Genomic DNA, 24053 nt, shown 5'->3' with positions numbered 1-24053 from the left:
TCTCAAACCTGAAATCATCGCTTTCACCTTCTATTGTATCGACAGTGTCTGTTCTCTTCTCTCTCGCTTCAACAACCTATCGGCCACGCTATTCCTCCAATCCCTACACTAGTCTTTCGCAGTTGACTGGTTCAACTCCTTGTTTAATTCCGAACATGAAAGATTGGTTCTCATGATGGGCGACGGGCCTGATAAACGTTACGGTGTGGTCCTGGATGCTGGCTCGTCCGGGACCAGAATTTACATATATCGATGGCTCCCCAACTCGGTCGCTCGACTCGATCACACCTCCCTACATTCGTTGCCGGAATTGGAGACAAAGGACAAGTGGACGAAAAAGGTGCATCCGGGAGTCTCAACCTTTGGCGACACACCCGACTTGGTCGGTCCAGACCACCTAAAACCCCTCCTTGACCACGCCCTCGAACACATCCCCAAAGATGCCGTTCCTGACACACCTATTTTTCTGCTCGCGACGGCGGGCATGCGCCTCCTCCCTGACAGACAACAAAAGAGCCTCCTCCGAAATATCTGTTCTTATATCCAATCCGAGACGAAATTCTCAATACCAGACTGCGATGTTCATGTACAAGTAATTTCCGGCGAGACAGAAGGGCTGTACGGGTGGACTGCGGCGAATTATCTGCTAGGGGGATTTGACGAGCCCGAAGACCACGATCATGGCAAGGGCCACCATACATACGGCTTTTTAGACATGGGTGGCGCGTCCGCACAGATCGCGTTTGCACCAAATGCCACAGAAGCAGAGAAACACGCCAACGATCTCACCCTGTTACGTCTCCGGACCATCGATGGGGTGCCGCAGGAGTACAAGGTCTTTGTCACGACATGGCTGGGGTTTGGCGCCAACGAGGCACGACGGAGATACGTGGAGGACCTGGAAGAATCCTATGCCATTGATGGGATTCTAGAGGTTCCCGATCCATGCTTGCCGACAGGACTGCGAGTAAACTTCGACGGCACCATCATTTCAGACGACGGTCCCTCTCTGTCCAACCACTATCTACGGGGCGTCGGGAACTTTGATGAATGTCTCAGGCGGACATTTCCCTTGCTGGAGAAGGATGTACCCTGCCCAGACGAGCCGTGCCTGGTGCATGGAGTCCACGTCCCTGCCATCGACTTTGATGTTAATCACTTTGTCGGTGTGAGTGAGTACTGGCACACTACGCACGAGATTTTTGAGATGGCGCACAAGGATAAATCATACGACTTTAATACCTACCAGAAGAGGGTCAAGGAGTTCTGTGAGCAAGATTGGTCGGATATTCGGAAGGGTATCGAGGACAACATGTGGGGCAACAAAGTCGACGAAAAGAGCGCACTGGAAGTGTGTTTCAAGGCCAGCTGGCTGATTAATATGCTTCATGATGGCATTGGGATTCCCAGAGTCGGACTCGAAGACACGGACGTCTCATCACATAACGGCACCAAGGAAGTTCTGGAGGGCGCCGAGGATAAGGGGTTCCTCGATCCGTTCCAGGCTGTGAATAAAATCAAATCCACAGAAGTCAGCTGGACAATGGGCAAGATGCTTTTGTATGCGTCTGCAGAGATCCCGCCTGCCTCGGACGGGGACTTACCTGTTGGATTCGGAAGTAATGTGCCTGGGATCCCCAAAGACTTTCAGTATCCTGGTGGAGGCTTGCTTCAAGCCGCTCCAGACCACCACTCCGGAGTACCTGCTACCGACTTGCAAGAGACCAGTGGTAGTGATGACGGTGGCCAGAGTATAACGGACCACATCCACGACACGCTCTTCAACTCTGACACCCCGCACCGCCTGCCGGGATTCATCTTCTTCCTCCTCATCTTGATCATTGCGACATTCTATCTCTGCGGCCGCCAACGGCGTTCGAGGATCTACCTTTCCCTTCGACCCGCCTCCCCGTCTTCGTCCTCTGCTTACTCACCGTCGTCAACTCCGAAACTGAGGACACCGTTGAAGTTTCTCCATGCGCTACTGAGTCGCCGCAAAGGCGCTTACCATCTTGACCGAGACCGCGATCTCGAGGAAGGGACCTCACAGCAGCTCTACGACCCCAACGACTTTGAGCTGGACAACATGTCCGACGAGGACAGCACAGTCCTCGAAGCTGACGTGGCGTTCTCCAAGTCCAACCCGAGCCGACCGACATCACAGGGCAGGAACTCGCCTTTCCAGGGCAAGCGACACGGTCCAGACAGGCTGAAGCCGAACCCGATCGATCGCTCAGGACTGGTGGTCAGGACGGAGAGTCGGGAGAGCCTGGCCGGCGGCGATGCAGGGGTGAATGGACGATCCAAGAGCAGGAACGGGAGTCCGACCAGGATGTTATGACGATGAAAATATTCTGTCCTTTGTTCCGTCACTTGTTTTAACCCAAGAAAAGTTTTTATTGTTGGCTATCTATCCATACAGAACAGAAAAGAAAAGAAAAGAGAAGAAAAGAAACCTTGATCGTCATACTGTGTGTGTGTGTGGATGTATGTACCTAGGTAGGTAGCAATATCTACAGTGCCTATCTAGTATGAGTTAGGTACACATGTGTAATTGATATTTCCAACAACATCGGAACGAGAAAGGGGGTGCAGTTCCTCGTAGTCGGTACTTTGTGCGGTGTGTTGTATTCATATATATATACATATTCATACCCTCGTACACTTTCAAAATCTCACTCACTCACACACATATGTACCTACGTATGGATATCTATGTGTCCACATACATCCACATACACACATAGAGGAGGCGCATAAGTAGGGTAGGTAGGTAGGTAGGTAGGTAGGTAGGTGTACGAACAGGCACATGAACAGGCATGTCAGGATATATATATATATACACTATATGAAACATAAAGCACACATTAAACATACATCCTCACATTTTACATGATACATAATACATGATACATATACACATTATGTAATCACCAACCAACCCTAAATGGAGCATTGTGTGAGCATGCAAACATGGCAATCACGCACACAAGCAAATAAAAGAACTGATTGCAAACGTGACGTAGAAGGGGTCCTTTATCTTCCGTCTTTTATCTCGAGTCCCATCACTGGGGGAGTGGTTCGGTGTGGTGAGGTGAAAAGCTGAGAAATCATGGCGAGAGTAACGAGGATGTCGAGTCTCGAGGGTTCGTGGTCCCGCCAGCTCCGGCGCCAGTACCAGTACCAGTACCAGTACCAGACCCAGGCGCGGATCCAGATACAACGGCAGACACATCCTTCTTCCTAAAACCCATGTTCAACGGGTCCGGAAGTCTGAATTCGGGAATGCCCGTCTCCGACTCGGGCTCCCTGATGGGCCTGAGCAAGCTCGAACCCGTCCCCGCGGTCCTGTATCCCCGATCCTTTGCTCCCAGTGGCCCGTTTCCACCGTACCTCTCGTGTTCTCGGTCGCGCTCGCGCTCTCTCATAGCGGCATGCTGGGCGGGTAACGTCGCTGTGACCTCCTTGTAGAAGGTGTCCAAACGCTCCCTGTCGGCGCAAAAGGCTTCGAGATCGTCTTTGATCTGTTCGGGCGTGACAAAGTGCGAGAATCCCGAGGCGATGAGCGCTCGGCGGGTTCCCAGGACGTCGGCCGTCACCTTTGGTGTCATGGGCGGAGGGGGGACAGCGGTCGATATGGATGTGTTGGCATTTGGTGCCGTGGTCTCTACGCCCATATGGCTGGGAGCGGCAGGAGTCGATGAAAGAGGCCGAATAAGTGGTGATGCATAGGGCCCGGCGTGAGGTGATTGTACATTCAATCCGATGATCCCAGATGCTGCGATGCTCGGTGCAGAATGGGTCGAAGAGAGTGTTTGAGGACGCAGGAGCATGGTGCTGGAGGCATTGGGTGTAAGATCTTTCTTGCCGGCGTCGAACCTTGACGACGAGTCTTTTGCCGACGCTTGACGAGAATTATACAGTCGGTTTGCCAGGAGGAGGATGTCGCCTTCATCAGTGATCTGCGCGAGGACGACTCCGGACCGGTGGACGAATTGCGTGTAGCGATAATCCAGGTCTCCCCAGGAGTACTTGATCTCGACATTCTCTGGAAACTCCGAGGGCGCTTCGAGGTCGAGGACGAAGTTGAAGCGCTTGAGTATCGCTTTCTGGTAGAAGTTCATGTCAGGGGTCAGGGGTGCTTGCGGGCCGAACGACACTGCCGTAAAGTACAGGGTGCTCACCACGCTGCGGCGTGGAGGCTGGAGAGCAAGTTTGATGCGGTAGGCGGCACGAAAAGGTTCATGCTCAGGGACCTTGAACGCTTCTGCAATGGGAACTTCGACAAGCTTCAATCCGTACTTCTCCGCTTGTGTAGACCAGCTCACAATGGCGTCGTCGACCAACTTGGACGTGACATTGAACCAGGCCAACTCGAGATGATAGCAGTTCTCCGGGTTGTGAAGTCTGTCATAATGTAAGTTGATTATTTCGGGTCTGTTGGATCGCTTCCTCGTATCCACGTCGATTCGGATCATCTTGCTCAGAGTCACAGTTCGTCGTTTCTTGTCTCCCAGCGTCTTGGCCAGCTCAGAGGCAACTTGTCCGTGGTTGGCGAGATTTGAACCTGATCGTGACCTGCCACTGATCAACTCCCGGGTTGGATGCTCGGTCGCAGGGGTGGGCGGAATCGATCGATCTGAGCGTCGGCTTGCAGGAAACCATGATTGCCTCGCTTCCATTCGCTGGATGCGAAACTCGGGCTTGATGGAATAAAAATAGTTGCCGTCTTTGAAGTTGTGCTTGCTGTTGACGTGCTCGAAAAGATTCTCCTTCATAAGATCATTGCCCAGCTCAACCGCCTCTTCTCGAGTGTCAATATCCCGAAAGTTATGGACCAGCCAGTTGGTCAAGTCTTCACCCATGAAGCAACTGTAGTAAAGACGCAAGTGCCAGCGTCGAGTCTTGATCTCAATCCCATTTTCGCCTTGTAGGGCTTGGGCTAGCTTAGGAAGGCTGAAGGAGTCCCTCTCAAACTGTTCAGCTTCGGGCAGAAGTTGTGTCGTTTGTACCTCGCCGGCCTCTTCAGCGGCGATCAGCTTATCGAGCTCCGTCGCCACGAGCTCCGATGGATTGAGGGTTTCGAGATTGATCCTGAGCGGGTTTCTATCCTTTCCTTTCGTAGTGGTCGACCGGATATGAGCAGGTCTTCTCTCGTCTGGCGGCACATATCGTGCCTTTTGCCACATCTGCGTCAACGCTCGGATTCCGCGCAAATGAATCTCTTCTTCGCTTTCTTCAGCTTCGGATAGCGTGGGTCTCCAGGAGTTGACTGGTGGCGCGACTGGAATGAGCACAAATCTTGCTCGCCAGAAACGGAGAGCTTTGACATCGACATCGTTTTGCTTTCTAAAGTCAGCCAGGTATCTGTCTGCCGCTTCCCAGGGGTACTGCTCGGAAAACCCGTTGAACCGCATATCTCTTATTTTGTATGCCTCGGAGAGAATGGTTCTTATGTTGGGATAATAGGAAATCTCCTGAGGATATGGAGGCTGGACACTTGGTGGTCTCCGAATATACCTCGTCACTTGAATGCGATTTTTCACCTCAAGAGACAGCTTCTGTATCGTGTTTCCCATTGACATGACAATAAAGGACCCGTCAGGCCGCACAAGATTCGGTGTGAAGAACGACGACGTGTCGCACGTCCCGGGACCAACAGACTCGAGCAGTGATGGACCAACTACGAGCTGGTACCCATGACTAAATCTGAGGGCCAACATCTCCCCGAGGAGGATGTCGCGCGACTCGGGCTCTTCAAGCATCTCGTTCGGATTAGCCAGAATGACATGGTAATTTTCCGTATCATAATCCATTTCGAGTTCATCCTTGGTTGGAAAATCCTCAGTCGTCAGAGGCACCGACGCAGGAGTGCACAGAGATTTCCACTTGACGGTGGCGGCACGTGGTTTCCGAGGATAAAGATGCTGCCATCTGCCGAAGAACGACTCCCTTTCGGGGTGGCGCTTCAAGGGATTTGACGCGTTGACATTGCGTACGTAGGGGAGAGTACTTCTTGGGACCGAGCTGGCGATCGATGTCCCCAGCGGGCTTTCAGCCGGCTCCACGCTGTCCGAGTCGTCTGCTCCTTCGCTTCCTGAAGAGCGTGATGATTCACTGTCTGCCTCTTTGCTATAACCGAGATCATCTTTTGAAGCAGCCATATGGTTTGGAACTCGGCGGGTGGTTGAATTTGATCTCTGTGATTCAGAGAGGAGATCGTCCTGAATCTTTCGCAACGGAGTATTAATGGAGATGGGCTTTGACGGTGTATCATCTGGTCGCGCGGACATTTGAGAGTTGGATCTTTCCACGGAAGCCAGGTTCTCTTTAGGCTTCTCCCCGAGCACACTGTTCGTGGACACGGAGCGTATGCTAGCAGCTGATGTTGCTACACTCGGCCTTGAGTGGCCAAGATTACCAAACGGCGAATGCGCCTCTACATTGGTAATGTTTACTTCGGTACTGGCAATCGCACGGACAGGTGGAGCCAGGCCTCTCAAAGCATAGTTCAGCGTCCGGTTGACCTTGGATATTTCTCGGGCCTTCTTAGTTGTTAACGGAGGGCTTGAAGCATCTGCAGAGACGAGGGACGGGAGCTGTGGTCGGAAAGGCGAATTCAATGATCTGTTGGTCAATACCTTTGTCAATCCGGACCCCGATTTTGGTGCCTCTTCTGGTGCGGGCTTCTTTGGTTGAGTCGAGGAGGCCGTATCGGTCCTCACCAAGCTACTTGTCATCTTTGCGGCCTTGGATTTGGTCTCTGTGGTCGAATGTACTTGAAACAGCAGCGAGTCATATGCATCCATACGGTCGAATATGTCTCCGAGTGCTTTGGCATTCAATGACAGCAACCCCTGGGATATTCGCGTGGGCTCCGGGCCGAGACGGCTCTTGCGTGATAGCGTGGGTGAATGCGACAGACTCCTGCTGCCAGTTGCTCGTCTGCGTTTTGAGCCAGCACGCTTGTGCGAACGCGTGAGTGATACTTGCGTTTCTGCCATGAATGGGATAGTCATGTCTGCCATGCCTAACTCCATAAGCCCCATCATTTGGATCTCATACATCCTCACACGGGGTAAGAAAGGTCCCTTTTTGCGTTTTGAGGTCCCATCCACATCCTTGGCGGCATCCTCCAGAAATTTGATCTCTGCTGACTCGCCCTCGGCAGACCAGTACGAGAGGTCAACCCACTGAGGAATGCCGTAGCTCCACCCTTGAGCACTTTCGCTCCGGCCAGAAATAAAGCTTGCAAAGTACTGTGTGCTGTTTGTGGCCGCAGATGACAGTGCCGGGGAGAGCTTGCGAGGCTGGCTGGAATCGAAAAAGCTTGGACCAGATCCGTATCTGTGCTCAGGAACGGTGACTTCTTCAACGACCGAGGACAGAGATGACTCCTCCACTCCAGAAGTCCGATATTTGAACAGGGGCACCGAGTGTAATGGCATCCTGGAAAGACAAACAATGTCAATCCCAACGCCGTTGTTCGTCAGATTCTGCGAGGTCAGGTTCAACAGATCTCGGTGAACTTCGAAAACGCCGGTTCCTGCTGTGACTACCACGATTGAAACCCCGGTCCGAATCAGATCCCGGTCTTCAAAATCATGAGCAAACTGGCTGCTGGCAATATTGATGGCTTCCAATATGTTGCCCTTGAGCGCGGCGCTGGGTCTGCCAGCAATACGCGTTGGCGGTGCTTTGGCATCTTCTGATATAATTTCCTTAGTGTTCGATGTGTGTAGAGAAATGTCTCTCAAAAACACACGAAAATCCTTCTTCAGTTCGTCCAAAATTGTTGTCCATTGCGCACTGGCCATGTCGGTGACGACCACCCTATAGAAGTCCTGATACTGGCGAGCGGTCATGTTGGGTGATCCTGAGATAGGTGCTGTTTCTAGCCTCCTATCCTTGTTCCGCGCGAGTTCGAAGCGGTCGTATTCCAGACGGCCGAAAAGAACAATGCTGACCAGGTGCCGAACATCCAGGTCGGTCCATCTCTTGAAAAGCTCGGGTAGGAAGCCATTGATGACCCGGTTGAACATGATCTCACCGTTTCCCTCGGAATCAAAGTCCCACATTTCGCTGGACATTTGAATAAAGAGCACGTACCGTGCCGCCTCACTGCGGAAGACTGGGATTGTGGTGCCGGCGAAGAAAGCAGTAGGCACTTTGTGATTCCGGACATGGATAGACTTAACTGTGAGCTTGATGCTCCCCAAGTAGGTAATCTTTTGCCCGACATAAACGGTTGTCCCTGCCAACTCTTGTCCAACCAACCGCCACATGTCCGACCTGGCCAGATACGTATCTCTAAAGCTGAATTCCACATGGGACGCCGTAGAGTCCTCAAAAGACGCAGGAAATATGCGCACATACGAACGTGGTCTAAATCCGAAAGCTGTGGCAATATTACTCTTGATCGAGACTTGTAGGTTGGCCTGCTTTGCCTTGAACTCGGTGGACGCGAACTTGGTTATACAAAGGTAGTAGTCGTCCCTGCCAGATATGTCGCTAGTCTCGTTTAAAGAGCCGGTGTTGCGCCTGGAGTCGACCCGTTCATTGTTGGGCGACTGAAAATCCCGGACATCTGAGCCCTCAGTAACCGGGAAGATCTTGATCAAGCCACCTTCATGGATATCTGAGCCTGCTAGAATGGCTTCGTTGATAAGAACGTCCTCGGATGAGAATGCATCGTCATGAATCCAGAGAGATGCGCGAACTGACACGGTGTTTAGGCTATTCTGGTAGCCGGAGGCTAAGCCTGTTTGTGATGTCCCAGTGGCTCGGACGGTCGAGCCGCTGCTGGTCCTTCGATGTGCTGATATATGATTCATATTGAACGCTGAGTCGAATGTGAGGCTCTAGGGATTTCGGGCTGTTAAACTGCCGTCTTCATGTCCCAAATCGAGTTGCCAGCTCTGACGAGGTGGCCAACTCATCCTCCACGAGCGCAGGCGACAACACATCGGAGCTCCTAGACAAAGTTTTCGATGTCAGAACAGAGAACTCTATGAATAGTCAAGCTCCTCTGTCCGTATTTGTTGAGAAGTGTGTGATGCTAGGTATTGAGAACAAGATGCACAGTAAACTCGATTCGACGTCGAGACAGGAAACTGGGGCCAAGCTTGCCAAGACACCAAAAGGCTGCAAGTAGTTAGCGGCTTAACCTGCTCAAGGAAGGAGATGACGCCGCCCTAAATACAGCTCTGTGCTGACTAAAGCGGCAAGATCAGACATCAGAAACACAGCACTCTGACGCGGTCTGTATATAGAACTCTTGAGCAGTCAAGCAGTCCATGAATTCCTCGAAAGCATTGTGATGAAGCCTCTACCATACGGTCTTCGTGATGGGCTTCCATCAACATTTCGCCTTCTGCGGACCCATCCAAGGGAGAGAGGCTCGATTCTTTCCCTTCTCATTCATGTCAAAAGCCGTTGTTATTGATTGGTACAACCTCTTGTCGCAGGTTCATCTAAATTCTAAGGTACTAATAATACATGCGCTCTAAAGGGTATCGTCGCCGTGGGCAGGGGAATATCGTCACTCATCATATGTCCATCCCTCCTGTTTTCCTACCACACACTCCTCGTTTCAACATTGAGCAGCCATCTCTTGACCCCCTCACGTAACACGTTATCTTGCTTCATTTCTTGATTCAAGGCATCATCATTCATCTTGACATGTCCATCGGCATCTCGGCTTCTGTTATGCCTGGTCAAATCGTCATTGACACTTTTCACGACTTCTTCGAGAGCGCCAACTACTACTTGTCGGCAATCTGATTGGGACAACGTGGTTGGGCGACGCCAGTCTCTCGCCTTGCCGGAGCCCGATATTTCCAGTGGCAGCGACCTCACCGAAGACGTCGTCGCGGTAGACACAGTCCGAGAATGTGTCCTGGTTGGAGCGCCTGACTTCTGCCTTCCCGGCTCTGTCTCGTTTAGGACACGTTCGATTGCATCAGTAAGTGTTGTATCAAAGTCCATGACTATTTCGCTGTCAAACTGCTCCAGCTGAGTCGCTGGCGATCCTAGCTCGGCGCTGGATGATGCTCCGGAACCATGTGGGACATTGTCTGATCCGGACTGGCTCGGAGCACCTGTACCAGTATCGCCGGCGGTACCTCGTTGTGTCAGTCGTCTCAGGGTCAGACGCTGAATGCTGAAGTTCCGTAGGTCAGCAAGTAGTGTTGTGCAAACAGTAACCCATTGTTCTCCATTGTTTTCTGTGTCTGCGGGCAATCGAGACATATCATCAGAAGGGGTTGGTTCTCTTGACATGCTTCTCCTGATTTCGTCTTGAAGCTCAGTGTACGGCTTGACTCCCTGTAGTATGAAGTCTTCATGAAACCGTTTCAGGTAACCGGCAACGTTTGGAGATTTGCACCCTGTCACATCGGCGTGACGCGAATGTGTGCTGTACATTGAGCCCACTTCGTCCACACTCGCAAAAGAAGGGGATCGATGATGTATCCATGAAGGGGGAGAGGCGCCTTTCCCCTCGTTCCAACCGATAAACCCAGGAATATTGATGTCCACATCAACAACTCCATCCCTCTCATCGACTGTTAGCCGGGGGGGATGCGCCTCGCTCGGGAGCGTCGATGGTCGATACAAGCTTGTGGAATCTTCCTCTTGACCTAGCTTACTCTTTCGAAGCCGACCGGCTTCGTCAACCATTGCTTCCAAGCGACTTGGCTGTCTCCCATGGATCTGCACAGATTTAGGGGCGAATCGGCGGCGATCACTCAAGCTTCCAGTGTCAAACGAACTCGTGATCTCACTTGTTGAAGCGGTCGAGTCCTGCCTCTTGTTCCATAGTCCAGATACGTTGCTGATCAACGATCCCCAGTTCATACTCGATTGATGGGACTGTGATTGACTCACGCTGTCGCGTCTCAAGATTCGAGCAAGATCAGCGCTAGCTCCAGTCTCTTCGCTATCCACGACGGCGCCTTCAGGAAAGTAGCTGTCAACAGCCTTTGTCGCAAAGTGTGGCACGGGTGTGCCCAGCCCTGGCGTAGCTGTCGAGCTGGTTGGATTGGTCTTGTGAAAACTACCACCATTATCTCCCGGTGAAAAGACGGAGACCTGTCTCATGCCCAGCGTAAGCTCGGCGTTGGAGATTCGCGACCGAGAACTTCTGCGGAAGGCTCTAGCTATACCACTGGCGCTCTCAGACGAAGAGACACTGCTGGACAACCCAGCACCATCGCGGCGATAGAATGTGACGGTTCCATCTCGCGACTTATTGTGAGCATGGCGACGTAGGGAATCTTCATGGATGATCCTATGGATAGGCGAAGAGGAGCTGATATCAGGCGTGAGTAGCGGGGACATGACCTCGGAGGGGAGCTTCGTGATTGCATTCCGGGGCAGAAATGATGCCAGCAGAAAAATGATGCGGCGAGCCATTGATCGGTTCTCGCAGACTATGACTGTTCGAGAAGCCACGTTAGTGGGTCGAGGCCTCCCCTTGTTCAAAACTCTGAGCTGTCTTCGATACCAGTCTGGTCCTAGCCTTTCGAGCCATTCAGTATGGTTTCCAAGAAATGCAGTCAAGAGGTTGAAAAGAAAAAAGTTTTGCTGTTTATTTCCGCAGAGTCGCACAAGATAGCGTGCTTCGTCAAGCCAGTGACCCCCGTTATCAAGTCCAAGGCCCGTGTACACCCGCGGAATGCGCAGCGCATATGACACTCTCCATAGAGTATGCCTCGCGGCGCGTTGCAGCTCGGCCACCTGCGCCAGTCTGTTTGGAGACCGAAGATAGACATTGCGCTGATTGGTACGTTGTTCTGAAGGGCCTTTTGGTGCCTTTGCTGCGGAGGTGATCAGCGCCAGATTCACCTCCTGCAAAAGCTCGCCAATCTCGGACCGTGCTAGCGCCTCAACAACTGCAAGGCTCCTCAGAATAACTTCCCAGTTTCCCACAATAATATCAATGCCACGGTCAGTTAGCTGGCTGGAGGTGTCGCTAGACCACAAATACTCGGGAATTGCGTTCAGGATTGTCCAGGACGAAAAGGAGTCCGACCCATAGGAATTCGGGGTCGACGACGGCGTAAATGAGGCTCTTGATGAAGGGCGCGCCGACGACGTGTTGGAACGCACGTCACCAGGGCGAGGCAGGTAGAAAAGCAAGCCGATTGCAAAGACAGGAGTCTTTTTCTCTACGAGTTTGGGTTTCTTGCTGTGGAGGGAGCCACCCATCAGATTCTCAGGCCCATGCGACAGCGGGCTGATTGAGGTGGTGGGATCGGCGGAAGACCTTCGTCGCTGCCTCAAATCATCTTGAGCCTCAGGAAGCGTAACCGAAAACATGCGAGTGATCAGAACGGCGTCCCGTGGTTCGGGGTCAGATTCTCTGGCAGGATTGTTTTGACTCTGATTGTTAGCGGTGGTCGTAGCTGTCCTCGCTCTCAAGAGCGGAGCACGAGAAGGCGCTGTGCCAGACAGATTTGAGGTTGGTGCACGCGAACTTAGGTCGCTAGCAGGACTTCGATCGCCTGGGAGGAAGTGCAATTTTGTGCTGGATCCGGATTTGGCAGCACTGCTGACGCCAAACATACAGTCTAGCACATTGCCTAGGTGGTCCGTCGGTTCCGACTCCTTGTGAGGGCGCGCCCACGACGCCGAAGCTCCTGAAATGGTAGAGCTTCGATTCCTCGCATGTCCCAAAATAGGAATCCCCGAGCCTACACGCTGAGGTGCTCCGGCAGCAGCAGGAGAGGGGACAGGGGGGCGTTGACCCAAGTTGGGCTCCTTTGACTCCACAAAGTGGGTGTCATAGAGCAGTAAGGGACGGTCGTTGGTTCCGAAGGCATCCTGGGCAACAATGAGCCTCAAGTCTTTGGACTCGTTCAATTCCAACCCAATTCGATCATCAAAAGGTGAGACACGGGTCGTAGGAGAGCCATATGGAGTACTGGGTGGTGATAGAGAGCTGACACGTCCCTCCGCATGTGATTCCGGCCAAAGGAGACTGCGGGTGTGTGTTTCTTCCGTGGCACTCTCAAGCTGGCCACCTCTGGCATAGCCCTGGATCAGTCTCCCCAGCATTTCAACACAATCTTCAGAGTCTCAAGGGTTCGCAGACGGTTCATCACATAGGGATCAAGGCGCGATAGTAGACTGAATTGGAACAAGGGATATTGAGTGGACGCGCAAGATCGGGTTCGGAGAAAGAAGGGCGAGAGGACGACGGCGTAGACACAGACATCGAGACATGTTGTGGATGACAGAGGACGACCGTGCTCGGGGACGGTGTGAAAGGGGTCAGGGACAGCAAGGCAGCACAGTGCTTTGCTGTTGTAGAAGCTTACTAGGATGTAAGAAGTGAGTTGAACCTGTCCTGTGCCTGTTTGTTCTTTAGGAATTTGGAGAGTGGGCGACGAAGGGGGAACAAAGCGGCGTGACGGCATCATTTTCCAACTTACGGTGAAGAGCCGGAAACCAGCCGGAAGCTAACCATATCGGGTAATCCGCTAAACCGACATTGTCCGTCCCGAAATCTTCCAACCGACTCACTCTCGTCCAAACTGCATACAAGGAGATACATATTATTACCTCGTACCTAGGTACAAGCCGGATACCAGTTCTCTTGGCCCCCAAATGCTTGTGTTTTAATCCCTTGGACACTGAGTGCTATGCTGCTACGTCTGCCGCGGCTATCCAACGATGCAGCTCAACGACAATGCCTCCCTTCTCCTACAAACTGTCCTGTGCACAAAGCTCAAGAACCTCTACGTCTCCTCCGCAAGGACCGTTCCTCACACTAGGAGGAGGAGAGCAAGATGAAGGCCATGGCGCACGCCTGAAGAGCTGGATGCTGTGCTACAGGCAGGCACGGGAGGTGCGCCTGATCCAACCATCTCATTGGAATAACATGGCTACAACGAGCGCTCGACGTTCAATTCAATGGCAAATCCTCAGTGCTCAAACTCCTTTTGTTCTTCTTCTCAACCTCACATTGGTGTCTCCTTTCTTGCCCAAGGCTACCGCCTGAGGAACACAATACCTCACTTCTCTCTTCGTTTCATGATCACCTCCAGGTTTGTTTCTCTTTACTCCATTGCTCTTCGTGGTCTCTAAACCGCATGCATTTCATGGCCCATGTGCGTTCTCATCAATGCTTCACTCTAGAATGAAGGCTGCTCAGTAACCCTGGCATGGTTACTAGTACTGCCTATGACATCGTCTCCAGCGCAAGGCTTTCTGATATCTTACTTCCACCTTCTTGACATCTTCCATCTCTATCATTCTTTTCCTCCTTCCAATCTTTGATCTGAATTATTTTGGCTCTTCTCCTCTTGGTTTCCTTCTGTACTTGGTGTTTCGGCAGAAGATCTTCTATTGTGGAAGCTCGGCCTGCTTCGTACACCCAGGATCGTCGTCGATCACCATGGCTCAGTCGCCCGGCTCCTCTGTCGCCCCAGACAAGGATGTCATCGTCATCTCAGATGACTCAGATAGCGATTCAGGATCTGAATGTCAGCTAGTGTTACCAGAGAAGCCAAGCGTCAAAGCTGAGCCGGATGAGGAAGCAAATAAGACATTTCCCGTCGACTCCAATACCTCGCAGAACGAGATCACGGCGACGAGCCACGACAGTGGGTTCGATGATAAACCCCTCGCGACCTTCACTAGCACCACGACTAAATCTGAGCTTTCTGAGTTATTTCACGAACAAAATGATACCATGGCCCATGAGTCGAATGATGACGAGGAAGATTTCAAGCCGGATAAGCCCAACTCCAATTCTGGACCAATCATGCTAATTGAGCCTAGTGATGGGCAGAAGGATACGCCAGTTGCTCAACCCACGATCGAGAACCTCGACAGGGTGGCAGAAGATGCTGGGTCGCATCACGATGGTGATGCAGATGACAAAATACACAGTGGGAAGCAGGGACTAGCTGAGAGCGCGGTCGAGGACGGACACACTGACGTCGATCTTGTTAAGGCCGCAGATGATGGTTCAAATGTGCCACACCCTGACGCTAGCCAGCTGGCACGCCCCGAGTCTTTCGACGAGTACAAGACTCTCGGTCATCCAGAACAAGTGGATTTGGGAGGACCGTCGGAGCCTCCTTTCCCTCCGGAAGAAGACTTGGAGATGCACGGCCTTGAAGCTCTTCAGCAGTACAACCAGAATAAGACCAACCTTCGTGATATTGAGGATGGTGACGATGCGATTGATGAGTCCGCTTGGAACTCTGTGGGGCCGTCAAACAACCTTGTTGAAGAAAACGGCGACGAGATGGATTGGAACGCCATCATCGACAAGGACCCCGCAGCAGAAGATGCACAAGCAGCTGCGTATTTTGCCCATCGCAAGGCAGAGTATGAGAAAAAGGTGGCCGCAAAGACAAATACTAAAGCAGACGACATGCTATTCGCTACAGAGAAGCTTGCTGAGCACAGACGGCTCCGGGACATTGCAAGAAGGAAGCTTGTAGTAAACAATACTCCCACGCGAGATGACCTCCCTGCAGGTTATGAAGAGGCAGATTCGCTATTCGTTCCAGAGATTCCTACCCTACCAGGTCCTCCACCAAAGGAGGGACCAGCGCCAAAAACTCGCAACCGACTCTCCAAGAAGGAGCTACAAGATGCGATCTCTGCTGGCATTGATGCCGGCTTCGGTGAGGGTCGAAAGCCAAAGAGAAAGGCGGCGGCTTCCACAGAAGATCGTCAGCCAAGGAAGAAACGAGGCACGAACCAGAACGGCGGCGTCCCAAAGTCTTACAAGAAGAGAGGTCGGCCGCGACGGCCGAACCTGAGCAACCTCCAAAGCCTTGGACAGACCAATATCGTGGGCGCTGCACAAGCCAACGCTTCGAGACCGGACATGCCGACCTTCACGTCGTCCAACAAAGCCACGGCACTGAAAGAACTCATTGCGAGCATCCCGTCGGCTGAGCGTGGCTCTGCCAATTCGGATCGAGCGGCTGTCTTGGAGGCCACCAAGAAATTCAAAGGGCGTGGCGCCGTGAGATCAGATAACCACGGCGGGTGGAAGCTTCGAGGCATGGAGTCTTCGCTCTACAACCACCAACTTCTCGGCGCTGCCTTCATGCGAGAACGGGAGACCGGAGAAATAAAACCGAAGGGTGGTCTAGTCTGCGACGAAATGGGGTTTGGAAAAACAATACAGATGATGTGAGTCGAATATCGCAAGCGTTTGTACCGTTGCTAACTTGGGCAGTGCGAACATCCTGGATGGCAAAGCGGACGAGGGAAGTGCTATCAAAACCACGTTGATCATTGCACCGCCTACCCTGCTCAATCAATGGATGCAGGAAATGGACAAGCACGTAAAGGGGAACGCCATGGGTCGAATTCTCCGTTTCCACTCCGGTTCTCGTCTTCAAAGCAACAATATCGTCGCGGACTTGACGGCGTATGATGTGATTCTGACCACCTATGGCGAGGTCCAGAAGAGCTATCCTCTGGCAGAGCCGCCCAAGAATCTGGCGTCCGAAGAGCAAAAGAATAAGTGGTGGAAGGACTACTTCCTCAACAACGTCGGGCCGCTGCACCGGATCAAGTTCCACCGCATCGTCCTAGATGAAGCCCATCACATCAAGAACCATACGTCCAAGACCTCGATTGCCGTGCGTGCTCTCACGGGTATCTACAGATGGTGCATTACAGGGACCCCGATCCTGAACTACATCGAAGAGCTCTTTCCGTACTTCTCTTTCCTCAGGGTTCCTCATACCGGGGACTACGCGACCTTTTGCCACAACTACTGCAACAACCGGATCAATAAAGACCCAGTCAATATGGGCAGGCTTCACAATGTCCTGAGGGGTATCATGTTGAGGAGGACCCACGTGGATACGCTGTTCAACGCTCCCATCGTCAAACTGCCTGGTATCACGCACAACACCGTCCTGGTCGAATTTAACGCCGTGGAGAGGAATATCTACAACATTGTCAAGTCGAGATATATCCAGCGAATCAACACGTACTCGACATCCGGGAACCTCAACAGCAACTACGGCAACATTCTGGGCATGTTGATGCGTCTCCGAATGCTTTGTTCGCACATCATGCTGTGTCAAGACGTGTTGAAGCGCTTGTTCGTGGCGGCAGACATCGAGACTCTGTGGAGGCTGGCGGCCAAAGAAGTGTCGGCCTCTCGCGACAACGTTGCGGTGAACATGATGCGAGCTCTGAGGAAGATGCTCGTTGCCAACGAAAACACGCTCAAGACATTCCAGACCAGGGAGCTCGAAGGGGCTAACGTGACGCCAGATGTCGAAGACGATGAAAACCTTGCCACTGGTTCCGACTACGGGCTTTCCTTCCAGTTCCGAAAGTTCCTTCGGGCGTTGGCTACATCCGAGACCTGGACGGAAGTGCATCTTCGGTCAATCTGTGCCAAATGTCGCCAACCTCCCGACGAACCGGTCTGCACTTCATGCTTCCACGTGTACTGTCAAGAATGCATGACGGCCATGCACGAAGAGCGGACAAAGAGAGGGGAAGAGAAGATGGCGTGCCTCGAATGCCAGACGTTTTTCGAAGAGTCGTCCCCCTGCAGCGGCCTGAAAGAGCTCGGTTTCAACAACCAGGAGATGGCGGCCAAGGTGGAAAAGAAGAAGAGACAGCTGGCCAAGCTGACGCAAAAGGCCACAGGGGGAGCGAGAGGTGCTGGCTTCCGCCATGGTAGTGACACCTTGGATGAAAACAGCGAGGGCGAGGAGGAAGACCTGGACTGGCTGGAAGCGGGTGGCGATCTCCTCCCGTCTGCCAAACTGTTGGCGGCGAAGGCGGCCATCCTCAACTGGAAGAAGCGGGACGAGGGACAAAAGGTGCTCGTCTACACCCAATTCCTCGGGCTCGGGAAGATTTTCAGCAAGGTCTGCTCGGCCGAGGGATGGGGCCATGTGCTCTTCAACGGCAAAATGTCCCTTGATGCGCGAGACCGGGCGATCACCAAATTCCAGCACGATCCCAACATCTTCATCATGATCTGCTCCTTGAAGGCCGGCGGGGTGGGTCTGAACCTGAGCATGGCGAGCAAGGTTATCATTCTGGATCTGTGGTTCAACTCGTCCGTCGAAGCCCAAGCGTACTGCCGTGCGTTTCGGATCGGGCAGGAAAACCGGGTCGATGTGCTCCGCTTCGTGGTCAAGGGTTCCATCGACGAGGATCTGATCCGCATGCAGGAGCGCAAGGACGTCGAGGTCACGAGTGCCATTGGGCCGGACAGCATGGGGAAACGAGCCACGATCCAGCAGTTGCTCGAGTTGTTTGGCGAGGTCAAAGAGCAGGGACAGAACGAGTTCATCTTGGTGGAGGACGAGAACGACGGCCAAGACGACGCCGACGCCGACAATGTCGACCTGACCCATCGGCTGCCCCCTCGACCATTTTGAGGGAGCCTACGGGGGTCTCACGCGTCCTCGCCGAGTGTTTCATCAGTGCCGCGAGTTTGTCATCCATCGTTGATCCAGGATCGAGCACGGAGTGTTTCACGAGTTCACGAGTTCACGAGCTGATTTGGCAGCTGAACGATCACTGCACTTTCTCGGTTGGGGATGATGAATACAACGACCCGGTCTGGTCTGACATTGGCGAGATGAGCTGACGAATCTACCCTCCTCTCCTTTGACGAGCAACGAGCACAGACGAAGAAGAAAAGAAATTGACCCAGAAAAGCCCCCAAAAAAAGGGATTGAGTATTTTCAGAGCAGGGAATGGGTGGGAATTGAAACAAGGACAGAAAAAGATATCAGGGCAGACAGACGAGAGGATCGCGAAGCAGAGCCAGAGCAGAGCCGACCGAACCAGACAGGATAGGACAGGACAGAACAGACTACACGGGTGGATTGGTCGAGCAAAGTATGTCATTCATTCATTCATTATTACACAAAGCACAGCGAGTTGAACGGAATGGGAGATGGGAGATTGGGCACGCATGTGACATACATACCATACCAGGACCATACCATACAACAACACACCATACCTAGGTCGGTAACTGTCCTTGGATACAGACAGCATCACCTTCTTACCTACATAGGTACCTAGGTAGGTAGTCAACCAGTTATGAGTCATGGGAGTATGTAGATGAATGACCCTTTTTCGCTCGGACCTTGGACATCAGACCTCATAAACATTGCTCCAGGGATTGTGTATTGTGAGATGCACGCATACCCTGTACAAGGAACCTAGTACACGTAGCTGATATCTACCGTAGACTACGTCCCGGGTAGACAGAGGGAAGGAGAGAGGGAGGGAAGGAGGGCTGGTGCTGGATACCATAGCGTGCTGTGGAATAGATACGAGCTACGATGGAAACACCAGGCCATGGATGAACTAAAGAATGGAAAGATGAATGAACCAACAGACAAGACTCTCCAACAATCAGCCGAGAATGCATGGTTCAATATATCGACTTCATAATCTAAAACTTTTTTCCCATTTATTCCAGTTTGCATTCTCCAATCCAGCTTGCTCTGTTTCCATACTCGCTTTTTTCTCGCATGGTCGCCCGGGGGTATCATGTAAAGATGCATATATAGCAAACGATAAACGTGCCTGGTAGACAAAAGCAACAAACAGCTGACAACAAAAGAAAAGTCGTTGCCTCTTTTTCAACTCCATTTCCCCTCCTTGTGTGCATCTGATCACTTGGGACTGCCGGTTGTTGTGTCACCTGCGCCCAGACACGCACACCTTCTGATCATTCTTTCTCTTCCTTCATGTCCTTTTAACGATGCAGAATCCAGGAGATGATCAACGTCGCTGGAATCGAAGTCGTTATCCTGATAAGACTCCAAGCTCAAGTTCCAGCCCAAGAACAGCCACTCCCTCATCCCAACTGTTGTATCTTGATCGAGAATTTCGAGAAATTTCTCCTGGTGATTGATTGTATACTTCTTTCGCCTTCTTTTGACCTCAAGTGCTGGTCATGTTTGCTACTCACGGTCCCAACTCTTTGATCGCTTGCTTCCTCCTCTCCAACATTTCCTTTCTTACTATTCTCGTCCTCAACGCCTCACTTGCTTGTACCAGGGCATCAATGCTGATGGCGTGGTTCGTCATGTTGTGGTTGATATACGTATACACCTGCGCCGCGGAGTCGAGTGCGAGGATGGCGTTTTCATTGAGCTTCAGCAAAGCGAGGGCCAATTGAAAGAGGAACGGCGACGATGTCCCATCATGCTCATCCGAGGAGTCGTCTGCGGTGGAGTTAGGTTCGGTTTGGGGGTGTAATGGCGTCACAGGGGTAGATGGGCCACTCGTCAGACCGAGGGATGGCATCTCCACCGAGAGCGCCGTCTTGGGTTGGTTCAAGGCTTGTGGAGGAGCATCGGAACTGTTGAGGCACAGACTGTGGCGGAGAAAATGCGCGATTAGTAGAGCATTCACTGCAGAACGTTCCGAATCGAGTGGCAGACAAAACTCACATGACATCCCAAACGCGATACAAGGCCTCGCCGCCCGTCAAAACGCCCGTATACAACGACAGGAACCAATGAAACGTGCACGCCTCCAACTCAACACCCAACTCATCCAATTTGGCGCTGAGCTTGGGCAGAACTTCCGCAACATACTGCCGAAGAACCACCTGATCAGCCCGAGCCACAAGCAGGGTCGAGCTGAAATATTGACTCGGGAGAATGACATCAATAATGGCAACGAGAAGCCAAAAGCAATCTTCTGCCGTCGCACAAATGAGCAGCAAAGACGCTGTGATGAGATTCATACCTTGACAGTACCCAATGCGGGGATTGTGCAAGGAATAGGCCCTCAGCAACTCCTCCAACCTCTGGACGCCAGGCCCTTGACGGAAGAACACATTGTCGGTGAGTGTCCGGTGAACGTCCGCCTTGATTTGGCTTGCAATGTCAGGGTCGATGTCGGTGCCGTCTTGTGATCGGGCAACGAGGTCTTCATAGTAGCCCGGAATTCTCAAAGCACTTGCCCCCGAACACTCGGCCCAAATCTTTGGCCGGAGGGAGACGGGTATCCCAGCCAGAACCAGTGATTTGAAGTGCATGTACTTTGCCTTCGTCTTTGTCGAGCGCCCGAGGGTTGCTATCCCTATAAGTTCGCCGCTGAGAAGGTCTGCTTCAGGCATGTTGCTGTTGCTAGCGCGGTCGGCGTTGTTTGCCCTTTCCGCTCTGACTCGACGTAGAAAGTCGTTCCACCGGACAGCTCTTTCAGCTTGAAGTGCGTCGTGCAGTTCTGTCAGTTGCTCCAAAAGTAACTTCGCGGGGCCGGAGTCGCCCATAGAGTCGGACTCGGAATCCGGTGTAAAGTCGGCAGAGGTCGCCGTCACTGTGGAGGGCTGCGGTTCCATCACCACACTGGTGGTTGGAAGTGCCTTTTGCGAAGCAGCAGAGACCGAAATGGAGGCCTCCCGGCTTCGACGCGGTGGCGTTGTAGTGCCTGCGGCGTCCACTGAACTGACAGTGACAACAGCTCCAGCAGACGGCGTATGTGAAAGTAATTCCTTAGGCCTTCCCGAAGACAGCGCTGCGGGCACTTTAAGGTACTCTTGCCACGACTTTTTAGGTGCCTCATCATCCACTGAGACGGGCGTGATGGGTCTTTCGGCTGAGAGTTCATCAGCTGGTGCATGTTCGCCAGCTCTAAAACTAGCAATGGTTTCGGCACCGCTCAGCCTGTTTCGTCGGTGTGCTCGGACCGGAAGGCTTTGCCTTTTCCGCCGTTTCTGGTCGTAGATGAACCCGAAGCGGTCCGTCAATAGCCCGGTGCTGTCCACATTCTGTGTTGTCATGGTGGGAGGTAGCTGAGAACTTTCAATCATAGAATCTAGTTCGACAGTCGGAGGAAGGCTGCTTGCGTTTGACCCCTTCCGCACATGATTTGGACTGGCGGACAGTCGCGTGGCAGTAGGTACGCGCTTTGCTGGGGGGCGGCTTTTGACCGTCCCAGTTGTTGGGAGGGAGGCAGACGATTTGGTGGCAACCAGAGGCGGGCCCATGCGTGGTTTCGGTGCAGCCGGCTCTACCTCCCCAGGTGTATTCTGCTGTCCCAGTGACGATGCCCTAGATCGACTAGGCTGGGACTTTCCACCAAAAATTTGTGTCCACGAGGCAAAGGATCGAGTAGACTGACTAGAGCGCACACTGGCTTCATCGCTGGCCTTGGGCTTCTTGACGCTTTTGCCGCCAATGAAGTAGCTCGAGGACTGTGAGGGAGGCTGGAATATACTCTGCAGACCAGACAACTTGGAGGTGGTTGAGCTTGGTACCCGGGGTCGTAACGTGGCTTCCATATCCTGGCTACTGTCGCTCACACTGCTGTTGGCCCTACTGGGGGTTCGGCTTGCCTTGGCTAGACTCGATGCCAGGGAACCAGCCCTACTGCGATTCATGTCCAGGTCAGCGTGTGAGGCTGATGGAGGGCTTCGAGTATCTGAGACATGACCAGCCGGGAAATCAGTGTCCAAGGGACTGTTGACCACAATGCCATCCGCCATGGCTTCGCTCATCATCCCGTCCAGCAACGCAGCTGTCCGATCCACTGAGCCAGAATGGACATTCGAGTCACTTTCTCCCTGTTCCAATCTGAGCAATCTTTTCTCTACCTCTGCCGTAGGGACATTGGCCTCGCGCAGGATCTTCTTTAATTCTCTTTCCCTGTGATCTGCTCGAATTCGTAGAGCAGAAATCTCCGCATCTCTTTGAGCAAGATCGGAGGCATACTGACGGACCAATTTGACAGCACCAGTCCTGGCGATGAGTCTTTCTATGTGCTCGTCGCTAGCCAGATGCAAAGAACCGGGGATCTCCAAAGATGATCGCGGGGAATCGTCAAACAGGGCATTTTGTCTATTGAGCGAAGGGGATGCGCTTGTTAAGCCGGCCAGAGTGGCCTTCCTATCCCTTGCCTTCTGTGATATCGTACGTATGTGTTTGGGCACCGCCTCTTGAGCAACGCTTGCCGATTTTGTTTCTGCCTCTGGAGAAAACGAGGGGAACGAGGTCAGAGAAGGGTCGTCCTCTTCGAAAGATTTGGAGGAGTGTTTCGAGCCATGACGCTTGGGGGCACCCCGGAGGGTCTTGGGTTTCTTGAATTCGGCCGACTGATTGGACGTCTGTGAGGAGGACCGTCTCGACTCATTACTGCCATGTTCGGACATCTTGATGCCGGACCTGGCCCTATCGACTCGTCGATCTCTGCGTTGATCCCCCAAGCACTGCTGCCCGCATCTTCACCGGTCACAAACCAGTTGCGTAGTGTCGGGTTGCGAAAGAAGGGAACGAATGTCAAAGTCTCGGGACAGGAGCTCCGCTCATATTCTGGAGATGCAATGACGGTGGGAGTGATGACGTCTGTCTGCGGTGAGATGAAGAGAAGTCGACCGAGAAGGAGATGGCAACCGCTTTGTCGAAAAAAGAGGCGGTGGTGGACAACACCCCAAAATCCCTGATCTGATCGGACATCAAACGCACACTGCCTGAAGAGTGGTAGTATCGTTGGGCATCTTCTGGCAGCTGGCAGAAACAATTGCTCGTGTGATATGACGAAACCCACAAGTAGGAGCCAGCTGGCGAGCGGGTTGGTGCCGGGTGTTACAGGGGGTGGTGCTTGTTCATGCCACGCACATGCGGCATTGGTGAAGTTTAATCAAGCCAAAGACGTGGGTGGTTCCGGTGGCTCTGATGTGCTTCTAGTGGGCACCAAGGGGGGATGGGCGGGAGGGAGGAGTCGCAGGTGTAGCACGGAGTGGTCGAGCCAGAGAGAGGCAGAAAGCAGCGGGAGACGCAGGCGTGCGCAGGCAAGAGATCCAATCATGTGACTAACTAGCCACGCATATGATCAAGTGCCTGCAAGGGCCCGTTCACTCAAACCATGACCAACACGGGCTGCATGGAGCACACAACTGAGTTCCTTTTCCACCAAGAGAAGACCAAACATCGAGTCGATTAGCCTCACATCCGATCCCGTCCTGTTCGAACTCCTGTCCTTCACCGAGACAATCACATTTACGGTATTCCTTGGCTTGTCTGTACCACCATCAACTCATGATCATCCCCGACACAGTGGCATATCAGGCATCA

At 52.7% G+C, this 24053-nt stretch overlaps 5 protein-coding genes across 5 annotated transcripts; 2 read left to right on the top strand and 3 right to left on the bottom strand.

The window, feature by feature from the left end:
- Positions 1 to 175: 175 nt before the first annotated feature.
- Z517_05118 (uncharacterized protein) lies at positions 176 to 2341 on the top strand (the record flags this gene model as incomplete). The annotated part of the gene is made up of 1 exon (XM_013430445.1): positions 176 to 2341. The coding sequence occupies one exon, from the start codon at positions 176 to 178 to the stop codon at positions 2339 to 2341; it is 2166 nt and encodes a 721-aa protein (XP_013285899.1).
- A 769-nt stretch (positions 2342 to 3110) lies between these two features.
- On the bottom strand, positions 3111 to 8834 carry Z517_05117 (uncharacterized protein; the record flags this gene model as incomplete). Its single annotated transcript, XM_013430444.1, has 1 exon — positions 3111 to 8834. The coding sequence occupies one exon, from the start codon at positions 8832 to 8834 to the stop codon at positions 3111 to 3113; it is 5724 nt and encodes a 1907-aa protein (XP_013285898.1).
- A 739-nt stretch (positions 8835 to 9573) lies between these two features.
- Positions 9574 to 13059, bottom strand: Z517_05116 (uncharacterized protein; the record flags this gene model as incomplete). Its single annotated transcript, XM_013430443.1, has 1 exon — positions 9574 to 13059. The coding sequence occupies one exon, from the start codon at positions 13057 to 13059 to the stop codon at positions 9574 to 9576; it is 3486 nt and encodes a 1161-aa protein (XP_013285897.1).
- A 1342-nt stretch (positions 13060 to 14401) lies between these two features.
- Positions 14402 to 18389, top strand: Z517_05115 (uncharacterized protein; the record flags this gene model as incomplete). The annotated part of the gene is made up of 2 exons (XM_013430442.1): positions 14402 to 16161; positions 16208 to 18389. 2 exons carry the CDS (start codon positions 14402 to 14404, stop codon positions 18387 to 18389), a joined length of 3942 nt encoding a protein of 1313 aa, XP_013285896.1.
- Positions 18390 to 19938: 1549 nt separating this feature from the next.
- Z517_05114 (uncharacterized protein) lies at positions 19939 to 23131 on the bottom strand (the record flags this gene model as incomplete). Its single annotated transcript, XM_013430441.1, has 2 exons — positions 19939 to 20350; positions 20427 to 23131. 2 exons carry the CDS (start codon positions 23129 to 23131, stop codon positions 19939 to 19941), a joined length of 3117 nt encoding a protein of 1038 aa, XP_013285895.1.
- Between the last annotated feature and the right edge of the window lie 922 nt (positions 23132 to 24053).

Source organism: Fonsecaea pedrosoi, assembly GCF_000835455.1.
Source record: "Fonsecaea pedrosoi CBS 271.37 unplaced genomic scaffold supercont1.3, whole genome shotgun sequence".
NCBI lineage: Eukaryota > Fungi > Ascomycota > Eurotiomycetes > Chaetothyriales > Herpotrichiellaceae > Fonsecaea > Fonsecaea pedrosoi.
The sequence above is the reverse complement of the archived record's forward strand: the minus strand, read 5'-3'. Positions and strand labels throughout refer to the sequence as shown.